The sequence below is a fragment of the Anguilla rostrata genome, chromosome 11, assembly GCF_018555375.3.
Source record: "Anguilla rostrata isolate EN2019 chromosome 11, ASM1855537v3, whole genome shotgun sequence".
Classification (NCBI taxonomy): domain Eukaryota; kingdom Metazoa; phylum Chordata; class Actinopteri; order Anguilliformes; family Anguillidae; genus Anguilla; species Anguilla rostrata.
The window spans coordinates 15,506,886-15,533,321 of NC_057943.1; the positions used below are offsets into that span (position 1 = coordinate 15,506,886).

The 26,436-nt window shown below is 42.8% G+C and overlaps 2 protein-coding genes across 5 annotated transcripts; both read left to right on the forward strand.

The window, feature by feature from the left end:
* The first annotated feature begins 1,984 nt into the window (after nt 1–1,984).
* On the forward strand, nt 1,985–12,697 carry hyal2a (hyaluronidase 2a). 3 transcript variants are annotated; one of them, XM_064298198.1, is made up of 4 exons: nt 1,985–2,200; nt 5,869–6,854; nt 9,454–9,543; nt 9,913–12,697. In XM_064298198.1, the coding sequence occupies exons 2-4, from the start codon at nt 5,883–5,885 to the stop codon at nt 10,303–10,305; spliced, it is 1,455 nt and encodes a 484-aa protein (XP_064154268.1). In that variant the 5' UTR covers nt 1,985–2,200; nt 5,869–5,882; the 3' UTR covers nt 10,306–12,697. The 3 variants fall into 3 exon arrangements, with proteins under 3 accessions (XP_064154268.1, XP_064154267.1, XP_064154269.1); XM_064298197.1 differs by lacking the exon at nt 1,985–2,200 and adding an exon at nt 4,645–5,078; XM_064298199.1 differs by lacking the exon at nt 1,985–2,200 and adding an exon at nt 5,214–5,298.
* Nucleotides 12,698–15,464: 2,767 nt separating this feature from the next.
* Nucleotides 15,465–20,110, forward strand: hyal1 (hyaluronidase 1). 2 transcript variants are annotated; one of them, XM_064298212.1, is made up of 4 exons: nt 15,465–15,629; nt 16,456–17,385; nt 17,576–17,665; nt 18,575–20,110. In XM_064298212.1, exons 2-4 carry the CDS (start codon nt 16,480–16,482, stop codon nt 18,893–18,895), a joined length of 1,317 nt encoding a protein of 438 aa, XP_064154282.1. In that variant the 5' UTR covers nt 15,465–15,629; nt 16,456–16,479; the 3' UTR covers nt 18,896–20,110. The 2 variants fall into 2 exon arrangements, with proteins under 2 accessions (XP_064154282.1, XP_064154283.1); XM_064298213.1 differs by lacking the exon at nt 15,465–15,629 and adding an exon at nt 15,802–15,955.
* Nucleotides 20,111–26,436: the final 6,326 nt, after the last annotated feature.

Below are 26,436 nucleotides of genomic sequence, written 5' to 3' on the forward strand. Positions count from 1 at the left end.
TCCGGCTCAGGCCTCTGTCAGCACCTCTGTTCCCTTCCAGGCGTAACCACATTTTGTCTAATGTGACATTTCAGTTAATTTCAGACCTTCAGTTCAGCTAAAACCACAATGGTCTACACGTAAAACCAGTATTATGATTAAACAAGGGCTAGGCTTTGGGAAAATGAAAACAATGGCCTCGTTTCATAAGGGGTCGTTTTGACATATTTCTAGGCAGGGTACTGTAGGTGAAGTATATTTTGAGTTCTCCAATTTCCAAACTCTAAATTATTCCTGCATATTTGAATTTCCCTGGAGGACAGCATGTTTAGAAAACAAAGGCATTAAAGGACTCTGTGTCCCAGCCCAGAAAGGGAAGGGTGGATTGTTTTACTTTATTAATTTAATCTACACTTCATGTACAGTCCTATTTCCCTTTCCCTGGTCACGCACCAGCAGGCCCTGTGGTTTCCAGGGCTGTAACACATTCCTGACTGCCCCTAATTGGACAGAATGTGGGTGGAGCCCCATGAAAAAGGTCAGGCCTGTGGCTGGTCCAAAAACGTCTGCCCTTGATCTGTCTGTTTTCTCGAAAGGCCTTTGAAGTCCTGCTCCTCCGCTCTCCAGCTCTGTTGTGTGTGGGGGAGACGGGCTCAGTGTCTCTGATCTGGCCAGAGGTTCCTTTTGGCAGATGGGGGGGGGGGCGGCGGCCCTGGGACCCGGCGTCCGTAGCCCTGCCCGTCCCCATCCCCAGCTCGCTCAATCGCACTCGCGTGCCTCCGACTGAGGATCCCCGCTGTGCTTGACTGCCACTGCTTCCCGCTGCGAGGGTCATGAATGTCAGTGAACACAAAGTGCTATTTATGTGTACTCTACAGCAGCTCGGGCCAGTGTGTTCTATGTACAGTGCATTTTTTCCACTGCCAGGACCAATGTTATATCTTTTATTCTTACCGTCTGTCTTCTGCGGATAAGATTGTGAAGGTACTCTGTCTCTGTATCTTCCTTATGCGAGAGATGGTACATTGGGCTGCAGAAAAGAAATGCAATTGTTTATGATCTTTTGAAAAGAAAGACATAACATTATGTGCTTTTCACCCACTATTAAGGGTCATCCCTGACCATATGCCAGTGTGGATACCAGCCAATGGTGAAGTTGGTGATCTTGAGGTCCCAAGAGATGCTTTGGTCAGCTGCATTTTTTTGAATATTCGAAGCTGGGAGCAGAGAAATGCTTGTATTTCTTATAACCCCAAGTGCCAGCACCTCAAAGCAGCCCAACTCGATAGGGCAATGTAGGGCGGCATGGTGCAGTGAGTAGTCGATGGCCATTCTATTCTGTCCAAGTGGGTTTCCTCTGGGTACTCCAATTTCTTCCCACAGTCCAAAGGTATGCAGGCTAGGTTAATTGGAGACTACATTGCCCATAGGAATAAGTGTGAATGAATGGTGCGTGTGCCCTGCGATAGATTGGCGACCTGTCCAGGGTGTATTCCTGCCTCTTGTCCCATGTATGCTGAGATAGGCTCCAGCACCGACCTCCACCAGGAACAAACAGGTATAGATAATGAAAGGATGAAGTTACTCTGTTAATACTAATGCAAGTTTTTGTACTTTTGGATTTAGTCTTGCATACCAAAGGTGCAACTTTCCAACAATGTTGAGATACACCTGCTGACATGATGTCATCGCATTAATGCTTTTATAGCAGTGTGCATTTACCCATGTGTTCTGCTCCAATTCTGAGGCACAATGTTGAGATTGTTTGATGCAAAACAATGTCTGGCTTAGTGGTCTCACTGGAGTTCCAATCCCACACCAGTACTTTTGACCGCTCAGCCACTCACTCATCTTCCACTGGCTGCTGCTCGCTACCTCTGATCAGTAAGGGAGGTATTTGGGTGTATCGGCCCCAGTGGCTCCCTTGTTATGAGCTTCCTGGCCTCCATTGCTGGCAGGAAGCAGAGGAAGGGAGTTGCAGAAGGGAAGCGGAGGTTGGTTAATGCCAAAATATACGCATTCTTAAATGCCGGCACGCTGCCTGATGGGCGTCCATTGGAAGACTGCACTCGTCTCCCCTTAGAGTTCACAAGTCTATTTGTCATACAAGAGAACATAAGAAACTAAACATCTAGAACTTTCGGGAAAGACGGCTGCTCCCAACAGCTGGCAAGACACCCCGGAATTACAGTTTGTGCAGTGTGCTTCCGCCTCGTTGCTGGTAAGTATTCATTCATGGGAGAGATAGATAGGTCAATTACCACCATCTTTGACTGATGGGTTAAGTGATGTATAATGTTATGTGTGCTTTGGGTTTTTTTTAGTCTTCCTTCACTGAAACTATCAAGATTGGGGAAATATTTAAATAATAACATGAAGGAAAAAGTACTGTAAATGTACTGTCAACTCAAAACATAAGATGAGTAATACTTACATATTGGACAAACAAAAACAGGTTCATGGATCTGTCCAATTCAACTGTCCATGAGAATGAAGATTATAATTTTCCTGAATTTGAATATCCTAAATGACACTGCATCAGCCCGCAGCATTCATATTTTCCATTGGAAGAGTGTAAAACTTTTCCCTGTTTTGTACCCAGTTTAGTAAATGTTATCTTTTTTTAACATTTATTGAACCTGATGTGGAGTAAAACTGAAGTTTTTCCTGCACTGAAAAAACTGAAAAAATGTCTGAAGGAGACTCTAATTTGGACAGGATGACACATTACTTAGCTACTTACATTTTTCCTCATAACAATAATGCTGAATGGCTGAACAAATAAATGAAGCTGGCTGGCCTAATCCATGTCCCTCTCCAGGGAAGAGGATTGGCTAAAAATATTTAAATAGAAAATATACATTTCAGAACTCCTGAATTGCCTCTTTGTGCCTTCTATTTCTAATGCCATGGAGGTGACAACACTTCCACTATAGCCTGCGATATTAATATTGGCAGATATTTTTAATGGTGTTGTACTGACTGAAGATATTTATTAAACATTTTATGCTGATATACAAAACGCATAGCGCTTCCCAGAGGTCACAGAGAACGCGTCATAGTGAACACTCTTCTTTCGAGATTATGGTTTTCACAGGCAACACCATTTAATGCTTTCAAGGCTTAACCTCTGGGCTGGCCAAAGTTGGTGTCCCCATCTCCTTACAGACGTCTCTTGGCTCTCTGATGTCATCCTTCTCAAAAAGTGCAGTCTGGGAACCTGCTCACGATATGTTTGTGAGAAGGGCAACATGGGACATTGTGAATGAGAGATTATAAAAAAGAGCCGATATTAGCATTGCACTTAAACATTAAGCAAACATCTTTAAAAAAACTCAAGTCTAATTCACGTTTCCTCCAATATAGGTTAAGGGTTGTAGGCCTCGCAATTTCCTGAAGAATTTTCTCATTCAATCTGTGGCAGGCTGGAACTATAGGACTAACTGCCCTTCAGTTCATTTCCCTCCTCATTGTACTGGCTTCCTGGCAGAGGCAGCTGAGGGTAACTACTGAGATAACAGTGTCAGCTCCTGGAGGAGAGGGGAAGGGAGGGACAGCAGGAGCAGGGGTTAGGCAGGATAGCACCTCTCTCCCTTTCTATAAGAATGACATCACCAGGTGAGTCAGATCTCCTTAGAAAGAAGGAACAGAGGGAACACACTGAGGAACAGAGCAACTACAGGAAGAGGACCACCTCCTGTTCGCATGATCTGGTCATTTCCTGTCTGTCATGTGCCACTTCAACTTCCATTGTTTTCTAGGGGTAAAACAGCATATCAGTTCTATCTGTATAAGAGAGTAATTTTGTCTGGATCCCTGTACTGTAAATATTATATGCCAACAGCTTGAATTTGCCTAAGTTCAATTAAGTTCAGCTAAGTTCAACAAAGTTTTTTGATTACACAATAGGCCAAAAACAAATTGATTCAATAGGCCAGGAATTTCAGACTCTTGGCTCTGAACTTTTCAATGTATTCTATGGGTAAACATATTTTGAGAAATTCAGTGAAGTTAATTTAATGTGAATATAATATCTTGAGGACACATTGGTTATGTTTGTGACATAGGGTTAATCAAATAGACTTTGCCTGTGAGGCTATTGTGTTATACTCTGAAATGAAGCTGCACCGGATGTGTGGCACATAACAGTGACCAAGGGTAGATGCACACAAATTGTGTGTGACAGAAAACATCCTGCAACAGCCAAAACGTTTTAATACAGAGTATTTACATAGCTTGAAAATGTTTTACTTGTATCAATAAAAGGCATAAATGTAGAAAGCTTAATTATACTATGACATCCCAGAGTTTATCAATAGCAGCATGCCTGTATCGCTTGTAAAACGTCTAGAATGGTTCTACTTCTGACTGGTTAGTCATAGAAAAATACATATAATTCACAAGATTTTTCTTTTCTATAGGCTAAAGTAGCTACTAACAATGACCTCGTCTATATTTCCCGTGCACAAACAAGTAACTGCGTCCCAAAACGTCTCTAAACTCAAAACTCCAGGAGGTAGAATTTGCGCTTGATATTTCTAATCCCGGCAGCGAAATCTATGGACTAAACTATTTTCGTTTTTAAGGGGGATTTCGTGGCAGACGGCGCCACATACGAGCAAAATGTAACGAAAATATATTTTCTGTACGCGCAGACGTAGCCTGATATTGTGAACAGTGCTGATATTGGGTAGCAGTATCCTGATTATGGTTGTATGTGTTTTGGTAACTTACACGAAACAATCACTTACACCTTTTATAACTTGTGGAACATGCCGAAGCAGGGTTTTACAGCATGTTTAATTGCTCAACAGAAGCGGAGGTAGCTGAATTTACTGCGTGATTTCGTCCAGATCTAGGATGTGGTCAGGAAGGGACGACAGGAGGAAGACAAAACGGAAAAAAGAAAACTACAGTTGTAGTACTAAAATCTAACACAAAAACAAATGCTTCTAACGCGCTATTTTAAATGTAAAAAAAGGTCGAATGATTTCGTGTTTACACGTGGCTTATTTACTTGCTAGTTCCTTAGTTCGAAAAATCCAGCGTGGGGAGGAATATGAAGAATACACTGGGAATGTGTTTACATCGTATTCAAGGTAACATTTTCTGTTTCTGGAATAGCAGGTCTTCTTGTTCGCTCTTCATTTGCTAGGTTGCGTATGAATTTTAGAATGTATACGACTATGCTTGCAACCTTCCGTAATTTGCAAAGTTATTGCGACAGCACTGCATAAATTCCTATTTCCTCTTGTGTTGCGAGTGTTTAAAGCATCCGCGTGCAGTTTCATGTTACTGAACTGCTTGTAGAAGCGTACGGTAAGTAAAATTGGACTGATTCATCAGAAACATGAATTTTATCCTGAGGTCCTACACATCGCGCAAATGACAGGGTGAAGTACATTTGTACCATGGCATCGTTGTCTGAGGGATTAACAGACCCGCTGAAAAATGTAAAGGCTACATCCTTTAAATCTCTCCTTGACGTTGGCTGACCCTCTCGGTCAGCAGGGCTGAAGAGATCATGCTCCGGTGTTTTATTTTAATTTGTAAGGCTGCTGCACACAGGCTGAGCAATTAATAATTTAGGGTTTGATCGAAAAATCTAGACCTACAGCATAAATCCACGTGAATCAAGTTGCACTTGTCTTCAGTGGTAGTACTTGTTAAATAGTGTCCCACACATTTCATTGTTACCACAATGAAATTAATTTTTTCACGTATGCACACACACATATTTTAATTGTCCTAGTGTGTAATTACATAAGGCCCAACTTGTACTAAGGATATTTGAATTATTTATTGTATTGTGTATTTTTGTATATCTTTGCTAACACCCAGATAAGTGCCAGAAGAGCAAGGCTAATTCCGCTTTTTTTTTTGAACCAGGAACTCAGGCGGTGATGAAGTTGTGTTCCTCAAAGACTTCCTTCATCACAGAGGCAATGTCTTGCTTTCCCTGGCTCATGCCTGGCTGGAGACTGTGGCTGGTGTTGTTGCTGATGTGGGATTGCTGCATAGCGGAGGAGCTGAAGCCGACCAGATGGCCTCTCTTCTCCAAGAGGCCTGTGCTGCTGGCCTGGAACGCCCCAACTGAGGACTGCAGGCCACGCTACGGCGTCCACTTTAACCTGGACCAGTTTGAAATTATAGCATCGCCCAACGAAGGCTTTGTCAGGCAGAATCTCACAATTTTCTATAAAGACAGGCTCGGGATGTACCCGTACTATGAAAAAGGCGAGCCGGTCAATGGTGGCCTTCCACAGATCGCCAGCCTCACCGCGCACCTGGAGAAGATGCCAGAAGGGGTGAATAAGTACATTCTTGAGAAGGCCAAGGGCCTGGCTGTTATTGACTGGGAGGAGTGGCGCCCCCTCTGGATCCGCAACTGGGACACCAAGGACATTTACCGCAACCGCTCGCGCCTCCTGGTCGCCGAGAAGAACCCCGACTGGCCCCCGGAGAAGGTGGCCAAAGTGGCTCAGCAGGAGTTTGAGATGTCAGCCAAGAAGTTCATGCTGGACACCCTGAGGCAGGCCAAAAGCCTGCGCTCCGAACAGCTGTGGGGGTTTTACCTGTTTCCTGACTGCTACAACCACGACTACAGGAACAGCCTGGAAAACTACACGGGACGCTGCCCGGACGCCGAGGTGGCGCGGAACGACCACCTGACCTGGCTGTGGACCGAGAGCACCGCCCTGTTCCCGTCCATTTACATGGGAACCGTGCTGAAATCCACTTCCTTCGGGCGCCAGTTTGTCCGGAACAGGGTGAGGGAGGGCATGAGGCTGGCGTTGGTGGGTGATGGCCTCGCACGCCCTGTCTTTGTCTACACCCGGCCCACCTATGCCAATGAGCTGATAGAGCTGACTCAGGTGAGGCTCTTCTGGCACACATGACTTCATTCATTTATTATTTTTCTTCGATATCTAATTTGAATATTTAGCTATTTAATTATTATTTTGATAATGTCTTGATTTGGAATTTGCTTAAAGGCCTTTTTTGGTGGTTCTCAATCAATTTCAAGAAAAAAGAAAAAATCTCTTTTCAAGCTTTTATCCCATTGACATAATCATTGGACATTCCCACTGCCGTGTTGTACCAGTGTAATGGGCTTCTGGTTCCCTCAGCCTGTTGCTAGGGCGTTTTCAGCTACAGCGTAGCACAGACAAATGTTGTCCAGTTTTATTTTAGAGGTCATCAAGTTAGCTCACTGTTCATTGTAAAAACAAGGGTATGTTGTACAGATGTAAATTGTGGAGATCTGTACAACTTGAAGCAGCAAACGTGAAAATGGTAAAAAGACGTTAATTTAAATAATCAAAATATAAAACATTAAAAAATAAATGCTTTACACATAAGTTAAGAAATGGCAATGAACTGCATATGTTCATGTGTAGGTTTGTGTATGGGTATGTGTGCAATGACCAGAATATGTTAAATATTTATTCTGGCAGCAGGCAGACAGTCATATGGAAGCACAGGAGCTAATATTGAACAGAACAGAACTGTCAGAACAGTCTTACTGGATACTGCATTTTGGGCCAATATCAGACATATAGTAAGGTAAGTGTTCCTGCTGAAGGTTAAACCTGAACTCTACACTTAAAACAATAGTATTATTTTTATATTTAAAGAGTGTAGAGAGGATTTCTTAATGTTCTTTACAAATATAGTCAACATTTTTATATAATTTTCCTTTTTTTGTGGTTTTTCCATTTTTATTCAAATTTGGATGGTCCAGTTGCAACAGTAGAGTAGGCCCAGTCTAGCCTTCTGTGAAAAGAATGTGGTCAGCTGCCACCTCTTTTTTACACTCTGTGATCCATCAGCCAGTTGCAATTGAATACTTGCTATCGAGTGATGATTCAGGGGATGCCCTGCCATCTTATACCCTCATTCACTGGTCACAGTCACATCATTCCGTGTGTCTCCGAACCAGTCACCTCTGGCACAGTTTGCATTCATCCCAGACCATGCACTTAGATCCATTATTCAGTGACCTTGCTTATGAAGCTCTTTAGGAGAATCTTTTCATCTGTTTAACCCCATTCACTTTCACACTCACTACACTTTGAATTGAATGGGTCAACACTAATCCCTGTGCTCTGGGATTGCATATTTCTCTGGGAATATTCACAGGGGTTCAGTAGTAACCATCCACTGTGAGGAGGGCATACAACTCCCTGTACATTCCTGTAATGTGCACATTGACATTTGAGGGCTATACAGTACACACAGTGCAGCCATATATTTTGTGGGGGTTTGAAACCACCACAAACCAGAATTAGGAGTTGTGAACAGCATTAAACCCTACCAAGGGAGAGTTTACACTGCTTCTTGTGAGACACAACAAAAAATGGTGGCAGGAAGCTGACAGAATTTGGATATGGGCCACCCAAAACAAAAATATCCTTTAGTCACGTGCTGGATTCATCACATTCAGACTGTACTGATCAGGGAAATTCAATGTGAATGGTTACTGAGTGTAAGTTCACCTTTCCTGGACCTGGTTTTTCCCACTAAATTGAATGTGAAAGGTGTTTACAAGATTCATGGGCAGGACATTTTATGTCTTATTTCAGTAAAATTATGAAATAATGTACAGAGAAAGATATTCCATTACATTTTTGTGGCAATATTTGGAATCTTTTCCAGCTTATGAGTTTGCATTGTTTAGTTGTACCCCCCAAACACATGTAGATTAATCTATTTTTTAAACTTGTCAGGTTCAGCCTGAGCTGTGTTGACTTGGAGGCTGAGGATGTACTCATATTGCCTTTGCTTTATGTCTGGGTCCTGGGAGACTCCGTCTGGATGTCTGGCCCTGGGATGAATGGGGTGTTGTCAGGCATCCCCCAGATGCGGTGTTTACTTTCCCGCTGGACTGTGGGGCTCTGGGTCCCGGTCGTGTGTTGGAGAAGGAAAGGGGGATCTGGATAAAGTGGGAAGGAGCGAGGGAGGGAAAAGACAGGTCTTGATTATCACCCCATCCCTCATCCTGCCCTCCGCCTAATGGTGCTCTGAGACCACCCCACCCCAACCCCCCTCAAAAGCTGTGGAGAGCCGATAGGATCCCGTCCCCACTTCAACCCCAGATCCTTTTGAAAGCTTTTCTCTTTATCTGGCCCTTGCAGGCCTTTCCTGCTCCCATAGGAAAAGATGGCGCCTGTCACTCACAGTAAAAAGGCCTGTTACACAGCGCTGTGGCTGCCAGTACAAGTATTGTATGTGTGTTATGTTGTTCACAAGCAGCCTCCCATTGGTTCCCAGACATGCCAGAGGAAAGATATAGAATTATCAGTGTTGTTTTAAAGAGCAGCTACACCCAGTACAGAGTGCAGTCCAGGATAGTGCAGTATAACAGCGAACAACAAACACCTCCCTGGCATGTAAGTCTGTGGATGGACCTACACTGGTGGCCTGCAGAGATCAGTATGGGACTGAAGATACTGTTGCTTGTGATTTGTGCAGATGGACCTCATCTCCACCATTGGCGAGAGTGTGGCGCTCGGAGCAGCTGGCATCATCTTCTGGGGAGAGGCCACCTTCTCCAGCAGCAAGGCAAGTGTCCTCGCTGTCATTCACAGTTTTAGCATCACTATAAATTAAATGCATTTACTCTGCTGTTAACTGAAGACAGTTGTCTTTCAGGTAATATATAGACATGCATAGTTGGCCAAATACTTTCTCTGTGGTTCACTGTTCTTGTTTGAGAAGAACAATCATGTTGACAGTAGTGTATGTGTGAATGTGTGTGTGTGTATGTATGTGTGAATGTGTGTTTGTATGTATGTGTGAATGTGTGTGTGTGTGTGTGTGTGTGTGTGTGTGTGTGTGTATGTATGTATGTGTGTGTGTGTGTGTGTGTGTGTGTGTATGTGTGAATGTATGTGTGAATGTGTGTGTGTGTCTGTCTGTGTCTGTCTCCAGGCCAGCTGCAGCAGTCTGAATGAGTACCTGCGGGGTCACCTGGGCAGGTACCTGCTCAACGTCACCACGGCGGCGGAGCACTGCAGCAGGCTGCGCTGCAGTTCCCACGGCCGCTGCCTGCGCCGGCGCCCCAACACCGACACCTACCTGCACCTCAGCCCCCTCAGCCACAGCATCCAGAGCAGAGACGGCAAGCTGGAGGTCAAGGGTCAGCCCGGCCCCGCCGAGCTAGCGCTCTACCGCAGCCAGTTCCGCTGCCAGTGTTACAGCGGCTTCCAGGACGAGTCCTGCGCCAAGAAAGACCCCGCGCAGCAGAAGGGGGCCTCCCCGGGCCTGCACGCCTGGCAGGCCAGCCTGCTGCTGCCCCTGCTCTTACATGTGCTCCTGCACTGAGCCCGGGCAGGCCAGGCCAGGCCAGGCCATGGAAAGACAGGCCGCGTGGGGCTCAGAGCCCCTGAACCCAGGCCTCTAACCACACCCACAGTAAGGGTGTGTGTGGGGGGGGGGTTGTTGGTGGTGGGTCTTTTTTACGCACACACACTGAGGCATGGGGTGGACAGCGAGAAGGGCGGCTGTCCTTGAACAGAGACTGTGAATGAAATAACACTGATAACCAAGCACCCAAACTGTCCAACGTGATGAAGGTGAAAGGGGCAGTGTGGAATTGCCAAAGTTTTAAGGTTGTTTACACTCTTATGGAGAGCTGGCTGGGAAATTTTGGCGCTGTGTTTACAGAGCTCTCTCTGTCCTTGCTGACTGTAGACTTGGTTGACAGAATATTGGACCCTGTCAGGGAGGGATCCTGACTGGAAAGAGTGGTTTTACTGTACGCTCACGTTCTGTCCACTTCTCCAGCACAATCCGCAGTCTGAATCCAGGCTTAATGCTCAATTAGGGTGCACAGAGGAAATCATTGAAGGAGCACCAGGTTGCCTCATTTATAGTAAAGTCCATCCATTATTATTTTCTCTCTTTAGATGGGAAACTGCAATTGTTTAATATGAGTTCACTCTCACAAACTAAAGGTGTGTGAGTAAAAAATGCTGAATAATATTGTACAGCATGGCCTTTAGTTCATGATTGTCTGTAGCCCTGAACTTGTGTCCTAAAAGTTGCATCAGGGTGATGAACCATGTGCTCCTTCTCTCAGGGCCCTCTCCCCCCCACCCTCTCTGCACAGTCACAACACAACACAGAGCATTACATACTGGGAACAGCGCAATACGGTGTTAAACCGCCAATGAATTTGCTGCCTTACTGTCAACTCCCTGCTTCAGGGAGCTTCTTTGGGCTATTTTTTTTAATGGTTAAAAAAACACTAGGAACTGTCTGTTGTCTTACTCCTCAATCTATTTTATCTTCTTTTTCCAGCTTCTGATATTGCAATATTTTCCGTGGGAATAACTGGAATACAGTAATGTGACTTTGATATACTATTTATGTCCGTTCATATCACAAATACTTTAGTTCCTCAGTGTGCACGCAGAGCAGCTGTGTATTACTGTATGTGAACACTTTGTTTTTATAGCCTTTATTCTGCCCTTCATGAAGAATTGCTTTCACTTGATCTGCTGGATGGTGTGATTATGTTTTACTTGGGCAGAGAAAGTCTAAGCATAAGAGTAGGGGACTGTGTTCTCTCTGGCAACTGTAAAACATCAATTTCTCATGAACTTGGGGCTGCCCAGCCAGAAAAACAGCATGGAGGTTTTGATCCTGTCTCTTCAGGGGAATCTTTTGGTGTGTTTATTATTTTTTTAAATTCATGGACAGAAAATATTTATTCAGTATTTGAACAATATCGCAGCCCATTTTAGTGTGTGTTTTCTTGCGAAACTCTGTGGTAATATTTCCGCTCCGCTGCCCCTTTTGAGAGCATTCCATCTCCATCGCTTTATGATATTCCGTTTCAGCGATTTCAAAAGGATCTTTATATGAAATCCGTGGACCTTTTTTAAGAAGTCTTTTTTTCACCATTTTGGAATTGCCAGTGTGCCTGTAGAGTCGGGGTGTTCTGTGTTATCCAGCAAAGCCCTGTTGGGTGCAGGTTTTCGTTATAGCAGCTAGCCCATCACTAAAACTAAGTTTGGATACTGCTGGTCTCCGGTCACCACTGTAAATGCCCACACAAAGAACACTGCAGCTAAAGCACATGCACTCCTCTGATGCACTGTGTCACTGGCTTGTAAGGTACCTGAAAGCCAGTGCCTGTTTTCTACACCGCAAGCCACCAATCAGGAGAGGCTTGGGCCTAAAAATAACTTGTTGCTTTTGGGAACCTGGTCCGTAGTTGGAAGGAACTCATGTAATGGTAACCCAAGGGACCCTGGTGACACAAACCCAATCTGCACTTACAGTAGTGGGACAATGGCAACTGTGTACCTGCCCTGCAGACTCACTATCATAGTGAATAACAGCTCACAGAGTGGCCAAATCAATGGCATTTCTCAGCTGATTAAAACATTCAAAGTGCAATTGGTTTTGGTTCCACACTGCAGGCCAACACACAGTGATATATACAAACATGTGTTGGGGCTCCAAGCAGAATCTGTTCATGTACTGTGGGGGAAAAATCTAAAATCAAACTTGCAAACTGTTTTGCCTCAAACCAAACCTTTCCTGTAACCAGTGTCTATAAAATCTGTAAAAGCTAAAGATGACTTCTACTCTTGCATTCTTTTTATTTATGATAAAACTTTCTCATCATTGCATTGGCCTTCATTGGATGTGCTATAAATAAATGTCTGATTTGCTTTTCTAATTAAACGTTGACTTTGAAGTTTAATTTCCCCCTTTTATTTCTTGATTGCCCAGAATTCAATATTCCCTTCTAGAGCATGCCTCAAGTGTTGTCTTGGAATTTAAATTGCAGGGTGCTGGTATGTCTGCATATATGTAGATGTACATAAATCACTTTTCCCTCCTACATATTAATGAAAATGTCTTGTCTAATCAAGTATGTTCACTTCCAGATTTGCCTGTTGTGTCTACACATTTCTTCAATCAAAGCTTCCAGGTATTTTTCCTCAAAGTATTTTTAGATATAAATTTCTAACATCCCACAACCCAACAAAGTAGAATGCTGCTATACAATGCACTTTTTAAAGACATGAGGAGAAACCATTTTAAGATAATATACACATCTGCTTAGTCTGTACTTACACTACAGACATACACTGCTTACATGTTTATACTTCCAATTTTATTCATCAGGATATTTAGTCATTGGGGTTAGGTTACCTTTTCAGAGGGTGGAACGGTAGTGTCCTGCATGGAAATAGAACCTGCTCTTCAATATCAGTTCTGTAGCAGTTATACTACAATGGTTAACCCATGTATAAAAGCCTATAAAAGCCTTTTCACACTTAAAATTGTTAGCCATCTCTCAGAATCACCCATCCAAGTGCCTGTCATTGTGTAATATTCATAATAGCATATACTTACTCAGGTTCCGTAGCAAGGTAGGAGCCTGCAGAATCAGAATCTCACATGCTACATAAGTTTACATCAATGCCAGTTGTGCTTTTGAAGTCGACTCTTGCGTCACGTGATAATTAGTGACGTATGTCATACCAGCTGGAATGGGGCACAAATTTAATACTTAATGATGGGGAAATTCTCCTGGGATTGGCAGTTGTGGTGTCAAACCCAAGCATAAGAATTGGGTCCCTGTGTACAACTGAAGCACAAAGATTACACAAATCGATGTAATTTGTTTTTCCATTCAAAGTTGTATAAGTTAAACAACATTTTCCTGTTAATGTTAGTTTGAAATACTCCATTTGTTATTTATAAATTATAGTGCATTGTTTTGCATACACGTTACAGATTTTTTGCCGCAAAACCAGATTTTAACAAGAAATGCACAATGTGATGTCACTTGTTTGTTTCAGTAGATGCACTGTAATCCTATAATATTTCATCCTAGTATATTAACCTGAAGTCTATTTAACCTGTGAGTACTTTAAATACTACTGTACTGCACCACCAACACTTTTTTTTGCACTTTGTACATGCTCCTGATGAGACCTTTTTGGAATCCATTCCAGAAAAAAAAGAGTAATCCTCTGATGCCAAAAGCAACATTATTAGGCTTGACGCACAGAGAAGGCCTTGTTTCCTAACTTAAACCAGACCCTAAGCTACGCATGCTGGGATCTCTTCAATTTACTACCTCATTGGTCCCTGACCCCCAGCAGGAGTAGGCCCTACCATTTAGCCTGCATGTTTGTGACGCTGAAGGTTTTCTCTGCCAATCAGCAGGGGGTGGATCTCAATAACATATTGTGATTGCAACTGTTTTTGTAAGAAAAAAACTCTGAAACAAAGTGTGCCCTGTCAATTCACACTTTGCCTTGCAGAATTAGTGTGAGCAATCATTTTTAATCTAATGAAGAAAGGAAGACAAGCAGAGCAAGTTCCTTTACTGCTTATGAGGCTAAGAAGAATAAAACAAGACTTTAGCTTGCATTCCATGCACTGCAAGGGCAGGGATATGACTATATAGGATACTGAGGTATGATACTGAAATGACACTGAGGTAATGATATGGGTGGGGTAATTCCTCAGGTGAAAATATATCTTGAGCTTTTGAAATTTGTCAAGCTTTAAGACCGGTGGACTTCTTGGTTTGTCTGTGCAGATTGTTTCCCTGAACATACTTGATTGTGATTTCAGGGTTTGCATATCCTTGGACATCTGGATGCCTAGATCTCTAGTCTGAATGTATCTACAGTTCATACAGCAGTGGGTTTAATTATGCTTTGGTACAAGTGCATATGGATGAAGGAGGACAAGAGGAATCATACTTTGCTCAACATATTATATAATTTGTCTCTAGTGATATTCAGTGGCATTTATAATATCTAAACTACTCTATAAGAGGGAAAATATCATAGGCTATATTCTAACACCAAGGAAAGGGGGACTGTAAATTATATTAACAGAACTGGAAAATCAAATGCTAAAGTATTTTCTTTTTTTAAATCAGAAAGCTAAAATAAACTGTCCCACTATGTTCACCCTGATGTTTACTACATTGGGATTGCGGTTTCGGAAACATGCAGCAAATTCGGATGAAGCATGTGGTGGCCTTTAGGTTACCCTCCCTCCAGCGACCACAAAATTAACTGTGGATCCACCATTTATGCCATTTATTGATACCATTTAAAATAGTCACTAAGTATGTTGAAGCACCTAAGATGCAAGAAGATATTTAATCTTAAATTTGAAAGTTTTTCTTGACCTAGCAGCAAAACGGCAGTTTTTTAATTAGTCACACGAAACATGGCCAGTTCTTTTGTCCGAATTCCGTAGGCCTAGATCTACATATTCAGTCATTTAAATATTTAGTCAGTAATTTAAGTAATCAAAGGGGTATCATTTCTTTATATTGTCATACTGTGAAATCACATTGCATACGGTAGGCTACTCATTAGGCTACTTTTAATTAGGGCATACACTGACTATTGTGATCTTTTCATGTATTACATGGATACTTATATTCGGTATATAATTATATAACTGTTGCTTTAAGAGAAGTTTGCGGTTAACTCCGCCTCTCCAAAGCTTGAGGAACCAGAATGGTTTCCGAAAACTTTTGCCAAAACGTAATTATTTTTATGCAGTCACAAGACACCAGTGGTTAAATGTGCGATCTCCTGACATGAGCAACATTCATGGTTCTTGTTATCAGGCTGCTGTGGGTGGGAGCATCGGTAAGCTCGTCTTTTTGTCGCAAGTTGATTTCGTTGTATAATCTAAAAGCTTTTCTTATAGGAAAATTGGATTTAGGCAACCACTTATATCGGAAAATGCACACGAGTAGCTACTTGGCAGTAAATTAGCTTCGATAAAACACTGTAAACTGACCGACTTAAAGCGTATATGATTTATGCATATGACCTTACGTGTCTAGGCTACCATTCGCGTCTCTTCTTGGTTTCAACACCACATATTGTGATTCGTGGAACAATTCTGTTTCGGAATAAAATGAATCTGGAACTGGAAGATAAGATCTAACTCAGTCCTGACTACAGTGCAGGTCAAATTTTTACGGCTCTTGATTTTATTCTATTTTATGTATCCTTTATTTTCACTGGTAGTCGCATTGAGATGAAGATATCTTTTGCAAGGGCGACCTCCGTACAAATAACGTATAGAAACTTTAGACAGATAAGTAGGCCTACAATTCAGATACACGTTAACATTCAGCAGTTAGGCAATAAACAGGGATAGTAGGCTGTATATCAAAGGAAACAAGTACATACAACATTTGAAACATCTATGTAAAATACTTTTTTTAAGGGTTCAAGTTTTCTACAATTCATTCCATCAGGGTGGGGGAAGTATTGAGAAATACTTTTTGTATTGTTTTGCCCAGCTCAGTGTTTACGTATGGCAGTAATTAAGGATGTGAGAGAATGGGGAAGTTTCTTAAGTAGAGCCATATACATAAACTAAATGGAATGCACTTCTTTAATGAATGTTTTTGTCATTTTTGTTCAATGAATTCAACATACTTGTATAATATTTGTCTTGCAGGTATAGGTTAATAACTTACCGGGAATGTCTCTCCTGGTTTTTCTGTGTCTGTGGGTTGGTGGGTCTGCCCTGGGAGCCCAGCAGAGCCCTCTCCCCTCCATGGCCCAGTTACCCTTCATTACGGTGTGGAATGCCCCTACTGAACCCTGCATGTCCAAGTACAAAGTGGACCTGGACCTAAGTGTTTTCCACATCGTGCTGAACGTGAACCAAAGCTTCATGGGAACAAACATAACCATCTTCTATGAGAGCAAGCTGGGCCACTATCCATACTACACTGCCAGTGGGGAGGCTATCAACGGAGGCGTACCACAGAACACCAGCCTGCAGCAGCACCTGAAGGATGCCCAGGCCAACATTGTGACATACATCCCTTCCCCTGACTTCCAGGGGCTGGCCGTTGTGGACTGGGAGAGCTGGCGGCCCCTGTGGATTCGAAACTGGGACGCTAAGCAGGTGTACCGGGAGGGGTCTCGGACACTGGTGCAGGCTAAACACCCAGCCTGGACCCCAGCCCAGGTGGAAGCTGAAGCCAAGAAGGAGTTTCAGGAGGCAGGCCGGGCGTTTATGGAGGACACCCTTAGGCTGGGCCGCAGTGTAAGACCTGGGGGGTTATGGGGTTTCTACGGTTTCCCCGGCTGCTACAACTTCCAGTACAAGAACGTCACAGCCAACTACACCGGGGAGTGCCCCGCGCTGGAGATGAAGAGGAATGATCAGCTGGCCTGGCTGTGGAACGCCAGCTCTGCCCTCTACCCGCACATTTACCTGGAACTGAGTCTGCGGGGCAGGCGAGATGCCATCCGCCAGTATGCCCACCATCGCATTCTGGAGGCTATGAGGGTAGCTGGGCAGGTCAAACCCAATGGCCTTCCAGTGCTGCCCTATTCACGCATTGCCTACACCTTTTCACTGGAGTTCCTTTCCCAGGCAAGTCATTCACCCTTGTTTGTAAAAAAAAAAAAAAAAAAATCTTTTTACTTAATCTTTTAAAAAAGTATTTTCAGTAACTTTGTTTTGTGAAAGAAACAAAAGTTTGCCTAAGTATCTGTAAAACGAGTGTTGTTTAATCTCCACTAAACTAGTTGTTTTTTGTCAATGTGGTTTTTTTTTCACGTAGGAGGACTTGGTGCACACAATTGGGGAGAGCGTAGCTCTTGGGGCAGCAGGAGTTGTGCTGTGGGGAGATGGAAATTTTTCCAAATCAATGGTATGATCTCTTAAACACAAAATAACAGTTGAACCTCAACAGCTTTTACCCTTATATTTCAATGCTGTAGAATCTCTCACTAAGGTTGAATGATATTAAGTGTTATTTTAATGTTTAGCATTTTGTTAGTCTCTTGTTATAGCTATGAATATTAATACTTATAATCCAGAACTGTTCATGATATTTGAATTAGACAGTTTGACAGCATTTGTCTTTGCCTTATTGCTGACACACTTGTTGCTGAAACACTTCCTGTACATGTGAGGTGTGAAATGATTGTGCTGAACAGTTCCTTCCCACGCCAGTTTCATGTTTCCTGCTTTGATTTCCTTACTGTTTATGGTGTTATATCATTATGACAGTCTTGATAATTAAGAATCCAAAGATCAGATTTAGCCCATATTCATTGCATAGCTAGTTAGTAGATAGACGGTACTGAACAGATCTTCAGTGGCTCAGTTGTAAAGAGGCTTGTTTTGAGAGTAGACAGGGACATATTGCCTAGACATCACAGGTTCATAGGCTAGGTCATGTTGCTAGCTGATTCACAAGGGGTCCTCAACAGCCAGAGTTGGGGTGGTTATAACCTGACCTGGATCCTCGTGTTTAATACTGTCTCTGCTCATTGACTGTCAGTGATCCTCTCCTGATTGGGACTGCTGTACGTTTCCTGTGGTGCCCTGCTGTCTATAATTTAGAAAACTGTAGCTCTGTTGCAGGACAGACCCCTTACATGGTGATTGTGTGGCATGGTGGCACGGGTAGAAATGCAGGTGGGGGGTTAAATGTATATTTATTGCATTTGGATGCTAATTATTATCTTTTCACGGAGATTGGTGGGTAGATGACATTGCAGTTTCCCCTCTCTTTTTCTCCTCTCCCTTCCACCTTCCCTCTCTCCCCGCGCAGGCAGCATGTCAGGCAGTGAAAGGCTACCTGGACAAGATCCTGGGGCGCTACGTGGTCAATGTGACCGCGGCCGCCACCATCTGCAGCAAGGTGGTGTGCTTCGGCCATGGGCGGTGCCAGAGGAAGGACCGCTCCTCTGCTGCCTTCCTCCACCTGGAGCCCCAGGACTGGAGCATACTGTCCACCCCAGGCCCGAGGGGATCGCCCCGGTACAGTGTGCATGGGCAGCTCAGCCAGCGGGCCACGCGGCACATGGTCAAGCAGTTTGAATGCCAGTGTTACCCTGGCTGGGGTGGTGAGCACTGTGAAAAGCCTGCCTGAACGCACTACTATCCAGAGTCAATCTACTAATATTACCAATGCAAACAGTTAAAAAAAAAATATATATAAAAATAATACACTATAAATCTTTTTTCACAAAAACATTGAGATCAACCTTGGGTTAAAGCGGCATTAAATGAAACGGCCCCTAAACCTGACACGACATTTCCAGCATTTTACTCACAAAATTATAGCTGACTTATGGCTGCAGGCAAGGTTCCTTTGAGATGAAAAACAGATCTACTTTATGACAGAAGTCTTGTAAAAATGGCCGACATAGAGAAAGTTTGATGAGGCCAAAGACTCAGCCAGCACAATCTAGTCCAGCACAAACCTAGTAATTTGGAACAAACGGAATTCATTTAATGCTGGTCATTTTCCCTTTGTCTTTTTTATTTTTTTTATTTTGTTAGGTTGGACAAATACTAAAACAAACCACTGAGTATTTGATGAGAGACTTGACCATGACAGTCAGAGAGCTATTTACAGCTGGAGTAAGGGACCAATCCTTGATCGGTGTTGCCAGTCCTCATTTTGGGGCTTTTAAGTACCTCCGATGCACTACAGTATTAGCAGCACAGCACTCTGACACAAATGAACAGACATAAAACAGCATGTAACAGGTAACTTGTAAAGGCTGCATTTATAAACCATCTAGCTCACAATGGTAGTGTAATATCCCACAGTCTATTTGTATTCTATTTCTTCTCAGCATTTTCAAAGGCCTGTTTGCTTTTCAGGTATCTATTGTTATGGATTATTGTAACAAAATGTGTATCATGCATTTACAGATTTTTTTGCAGAACTCTATAACATTATATATGCGAACATTTTTTAGCAAAATTGTTCACTCAAATTATCCTACATTCCAAATTGGATGCTGTATCTGTATACCACAGGCTGGGAGGAAATATTTCTGGCTGCTTTCCACACGGTAATGTTCACTAGGACTTTTCAAATGGTTTAGGTCCAAATGATACAGCGTGATGGAGAACAGTAGTCCTAAAGTTTGTTTCTGATGCAGACAACAAAAGACCAAGTCAAACCATCGTCATGGAGTAATTGTCATCTCAACAGTCATCTCTAACTTCCTTTGTTCAGAGGATGGGATGTGTTCTGCATCTCTCTCTGGTAATTACAAAGAGGGTCTGCAGTAAGAATGCTGCAGTTTTGTGCAATAACTGTCGCAATGTAATAAACATTCCATTAACATTGTTCTGAAGTGTAGGATACTGTCATTTATAACATACAGTAATAAACAGACTCCACTACACACGCGCACACACACACACACACACACACACGCAGGCACACCCTTAACAAGCACAGAACTGTCCAGACCCATGGCGCAACTCACTTCCGCAGGCACATTTTAGCTGGCACCACCTGCGCATGCGTCCTACTAAACGAAGCACCACATGTGCATGCGTCCCACATGCGACCTGAAAGGTCGTCCGTGAGTGAGTGACCACAATTTGCCATGCATAGCCCACGGCGCCAGTTCCTGCGGACCGTGGGAAAAAGAGTATCAAAAACTATTTCAGTAGGAAAAGCGAGTGTCTCATGACCAAATCATTTATTCTGTACATCCCTTTTTTAATATAGGCTGTCTTCATTGTTATAAACCACTTTTAATATAGTGGAGCAATTTGGCTTGAGTTACCTTTATTAAAGCTACAGTTTTGGTTCCACTGAATAAATTCTAGCTGATAGTTACATCATTTTGTATTTTTAATTGTGTTTTGATTTTTATAGACAACTAAATTATAATCATCAGTAATAATTTTGTTCATTTGATTGGCTTGGTTATAAAATTGATCATTTAGATATTTCCGTTGTCTGATTTAACTGTGGTCCATACCTGGATGTAGGCTGCCCTCTTATGGGCAGTGATCGTATAGCATTTATAGCACCACCACAGTATTTTATTTTGACACAATACAATAAGTGTAAGCAATATTGTGTCCTTGCTCTGTTATACCATTCATGCTTTGATGCTTTCTTTCTCTCTGCTGATGTAGATCTCACTTCGGGGTACAGTTTTACACTAAACACTGTTGTGTTCTTTGATTGGTTGATCTGAGACAGTGATTGACAGCACATGATAGCTCCACCCATGATGGGGCTCACAATTTCTTGCTCTCCTGTCACCGGTTACTCTGCTATAGCACCTGCTACTGGCTCCATGACACGGCCATTTTGAATCGTCCATGAGAGGCTGGAAGGTGGGAACGCCAAAGGCCTTGTAAGTCATGGTAAAGAAGGAGGTCCAGTTCGGGTCAGCTCAAATCCAGCAAGGTGTCGACACTGCTGCCATTGGCTCTAATGAAGGACCTGTACCACACTGATGTTCTGTTTGTGGGTGAGAGCCTTAACATTCTAGGGAGGCTAAGAGGCAGTGAAGGACTTCAGCCCATAATAATTCATAATCATTTGTGTTCTATGAACTCTTATTGCTTATTTGCTAGTCAAGGACCCCTAAGCAGTGACATCATGGGAATTTGATTACAACTGAATATTTTCCACATTCTGTGATCAGTTTGTGTTTGGTGCAATTAGAATTAATTTAGCCATCTTAGGAGCTGCAGCAGCACTGGCCCTCCGCTTTAATGTCTTAACTCTTATTATTCTGCATGTTGAACATGAAATAGTAATTCTAACCTTGCTGCATGTTTATTATCGAATGAGGTCAAATGGTTTCATCTGTGATGGTTGATATTGGGTTGCAATGACCACTAGATGGTAGTAGAGAATCAAATTTGAGAAAAAGTGCCAAATTTAGTGGTTTAACTTGGATCGAGTGCACATGGAAAACAATCTATACTACTAAAATAGTGTTGCAAGTGTGGGAATCACTCACACAAAGTCAAAAACTATTCATAAACTTAAATGACTTGAAAAGTTTTTAATTTGAAAAGTAAACCAAGCATTTGGTCACCAGTACAGTTCTTTAAATGAAATTCTATAATAATTCTTGTCTACTTTGTTTGAAGACCAATACAGAACGTTTACCAGTTTTCACATGCAGAAAGGGTGCAGATAATGAAATGTTATCCCGAAATGTATGGTTCTCCTGAAACTTACCAACCAAACGGTTTGGAACCAATCTGAATCAAATGCTCCGGTTTATTGGTTAAAGATGAATGGTTCTGCCCCCCCCTCAAAATAAATACATTTAAAATATAAACATGTTGAGGAGGTCTTGATACGAGATGTATTTGCTCAACCATGCTGAATGTTCTTTCTGATGGAGATGAAGCAGCACTGTAACTGGAAGTTTATTTTTCTCATTTAGCTTATTGGTGCTTTTATCTTGGGTCATGATCTGTAATCAAGATAGGATGGAAGAAACTCCCCAATGATCTCAAACTCCAGGTATCATTACCTTTAGCAAAGTCGCATATTTTCAGCCAAAATGGACTAATGTATTTGTATTTAAGACTGGGAGTTTCTGTCCAGCTTTCCTGAATAAAAAGTAGTGATTTGCTTTTCTTTCTTTTCTTACCAGAGGCTGCATATATTCAGTCAGGCATTTTGTGTTTCATAACTTCAATAAACTGAGAAAAAAATGCTATTTTATTGTGAATTGCACAGCTATGAAATTTGGGTTTTACTGGTTTATCTAGCAATGAGCAAGTACAGGTGAACTGCTGCTGAATTTTAGCATTTCAAGTCATCAGATACAATCACCGCGCACGTCTACAACTCCTTTGCTCAATGGATGGAAAAGAGACTTCAGTAACGACAAACTTAATTATCTGCTGTGTCCAAGGATAACCTGAATTTGTTTGACAGGTACAATCTGCTTTCAAATTACTTGAAAGGAAAACCAAATCTAATTTAATTATAGATCAGAAATGGTGTCTTTGGGAAAACTGAGCGGCGAATCCTAGAGACTGCTCTGCTCAGCTGGGCCCATGTGATCTGCCTCTGCCAGTTGCATGGACCCCCAGTAATTGAAGTGAAAGGAACTGGCAGCTGGATGCACATGTTTCATTCCCCTCCCCTTTGTGTTTGGCCTTGTATATAGAACATTACACATTACAGAGTTTCCACACCAACAGGCCATCCGTTCTGGGTTTAAGGGAAAAAAATGGTCTGATTACATTAAAATCAATTATGTTTCCTGCAATGCCCCAGCTGTCACCACACGACTCTCTCTCTCTCTCTGCTGTGTGTTTACTCAGTTTGTTTTTAGTTCTGTCAAACGGTTTTACTATTTCCACCCTACTAGCATAGAAATACATCAGCAGCCATGGAGAAACGGGCCATGGACCTGCCTCAGATTCAGTTGTATTGAGGTGATTCTGCCATCGACCATAGTATTGCTCCTGGAATCACGTTTGTCTGCCGAATAGAGAATAAAGAATAAAGAATAAAATTTGACCTCTTCCCCATTGGTCTTTATTCCTCCACCTTTCTCTCTGTCTTCTCTCCATTACTTTTCCTGTTTTTCTACATTCTGACCCTGTCTCTCCTTCCTCCTCTCAAATCCCTCTCCCTCAGTGTCTCTCCATGTTCTGTCCTCACAGTCACCCTTTTCTTCCTCTCTGTTCCCCCCTGACACCCTCACCCATCTTCCCTTTCCTCTCTCTCTCTCTCTCTCTCTCTCTCTCACTCACACACACACACTGTTATTTTTTTCTTTCCCTTGAAGGATGATGCATTAACCACCACCAGACATGCTGAATGGTGTGTCTACTCCAGTGGGGCTACAAGGCATGCAGTGTGGCACCATCCATTGAGTTGTGGGTGATATGACACACATAGAACCTTGCACGCTATCAAACTTTGACCTGCAGAAAACGTCAATGGAAAGCAATGGCTTTATCATATTAATCTGTGGAAAATGTCATGACCCTGACCAGAAATAAGCGGTTTAGAAAATTGATGGATGGATGAAAATGTTGCTTTCATGAAATATGGTTTTAAAAGAGACCACAATTATATGTAAAACACACATAAATAACAGGGCTGAAATGAATAGAAAAACACCCAATGTGTTTTAAAATATCAGTTTATTTATTTTTAATGGCAGGCAAATTATCCGAGAGAATCAGGAATACATTAGCGAGCCTAGTCGAAAAATGTGCTGGACGATTATTGCCCCAACAGCAAATCGAGGATCCATTTCCCCGCCCCTAATCCTGCCCCTGACCACTTTCTGAAATGGGTGGATGCTGATCCAGGATCAGTGCCTATGCTTTAAAAGTCCTGATCCAGCACCGTCTCCCTCTCTGCTTCGTGGAAACCCAGATTTAATTAATTGGATCAATCATCAAGACTAAATGGCTTTTGGGGCTAATGCTGAACAATAATCCTTGAGAAAAAATGCCTCTGGAAAGTGAATAAACTTTTAAAAAGTGCAGTATTAAGGAAAAAATCCAAGGCACTCTGTCTTCGGGTGAAAAAATAGATAAAAAGCCTTCAATAAATGGGCTTGAATGAGGCAATAAAAGGCCAACACATATCTACACTAGGACTTCTCCAGGGTTATAATAACAATAGGTGGCACACAACATATATAAGCCACACCTAATACATCCCACATGTGTCTAAATGGTAAATGCGCACAATAGAGAGGACCCAAAACGTACACAAAAATATGAGGACATCACAGTCCCACACGCTAATAACAAAATATAAGCAAAAACATACAATGAAAAATGTGTCTGCATCTGCATCAAAAATATATACATACCTCTAGAAATATATACACAAAGAGGCCCCCATTCATATATAAGTCAAAGGAATGGCAAATAATGGGGCTAATTCGCCCAAATGGCTGAGGTTCAGTTATTCAGAGGAGTTGAAATTGTTCACTAGATACAGGGCGGCAAGCTCACAGTTGATCTCGTAAGAAAGGTTTGAGCTGCGAAGTGTGTAAAACCAGCAGAAATGTGAAACCCTGTTAAACATTTGTATGAACTCGGCATTGATTTGTTTCTCCCTGCTTTGTTTCAGCTCCAAGTTATCAATTCCCAGCCGGATTCTGCAGTGTGACGAGACAAATGCACTGGGTGACAAACACTCACGGTGAGGTAAGGAATGACTGAAAGGGGCCAAACGTGGCCAGAAAACATATCGCCGCACTAATGGAAAGAAAGGTCACGAAACCTCAACAAAATCACTAACACATCATCGCTTCGGTGTGAACAGGGGAGGGAAGAAACCCGATCTTTAATGCATTCTAAAAACCAGATGTCTTTTAATCATGCTATATTAACTTAACAAATAAACATTGAACGTAATCCTCAGCATAAGACTACGATATCTTGTGGACCCAATGAAGAGCGTTTTGATTTTAAAAACGATTCCTGAAATTCGGAAACCCCCTTCAACTTAGACATCACGTCGCCCCCGTGGGAAGACACTGGAGATAAATCACACACAGATTGTTTTTTTTCCCCCCCTTTTGCTTCTCCTTGAAGTTCAATTGAATTGACCTGGAGACAGGACTCGGCAGCTGAGCAGCACTGTGAGTCTATTCTCCAGTGAGGTGTGGGAAGAGCGGCAGGAGCGGGACTCGTTATCGGACGAGCTGAAGGTATTGTGGGCTGAGTGCCTCTCTCGCTGGGGCCCCTCACCCCCTGCCATCTCTTTCTATCCTCTCATCTCCCCAGCCACCCCTGTCCGGCTTGGTGGCAGCACACCCCTTCATTGTTACCCCCCCCAAAACCCCCACAGCTCCACCCCCTCCTGCCCACCACTCCTCGCAAGAGTGTGCTGCTGTTTGGCTCCCCCCTCTCTAAATATACTACTAGCACCAAATCTGTTCTGTCCTTCAAAAACAGACAACAACCCAAAGTGGCTTGGTGCTCATGGTGCGCTGTTATTGTAGAATCACAATGGTTTGTTTGTGAGTTTGTATGGCTTTGAGTGTGTGTGTGCGTGTGTGTGTGTGTGCGTGCGTGTATGTGCATGTGCATGTGCATGTGTGTGTACTTTAGAAAGGCTATGTATGTGTGCTATTTATTTTTCGGAGCACAAGCTGGTATGTTTTGGATTAGCCTGTGTATTTCAGTCCAGAAACTCCTGTGTTTTGTCAGAACAGTGTCACATCATGTCCCCTTGCAGGTTTAATATGTGCACTCATCATCATATTCTTGCATGTCACTACTGTGAGGAGGACACGAATACAGGAAAGACATGGGATGCCTATGGATGTCATGTTCATCAGTCTCATGGGGCATTGCCCAGGTCATGGAATATCACTGTGCCTGACTAACTGAACTTCAGCAAGAGGGAACCCCTGCTGAAGGACCTTAATTGGCCCTTGCCTCCGTGATTAATGAATCATACTGATAAAAGAGATCCGGGGGATGTGGGTCAGGGCTATCTCTTATTACACTCCTCACACCTTGGTTGGTGTTAGGTGACGAGGCAGCGCCCTCTGTTCTGTCCTGTCAGTCACCTGTCATGAACACCATCCCGGCTGACGTCTGCACACCTCAGCAGTCCCATTCCAGCCTGCCTCAGGAATGGCGGCCAAGATTTTTGTCGGATGGAATCAGGCCATTGGCCTCCACCTGATTTTCTGA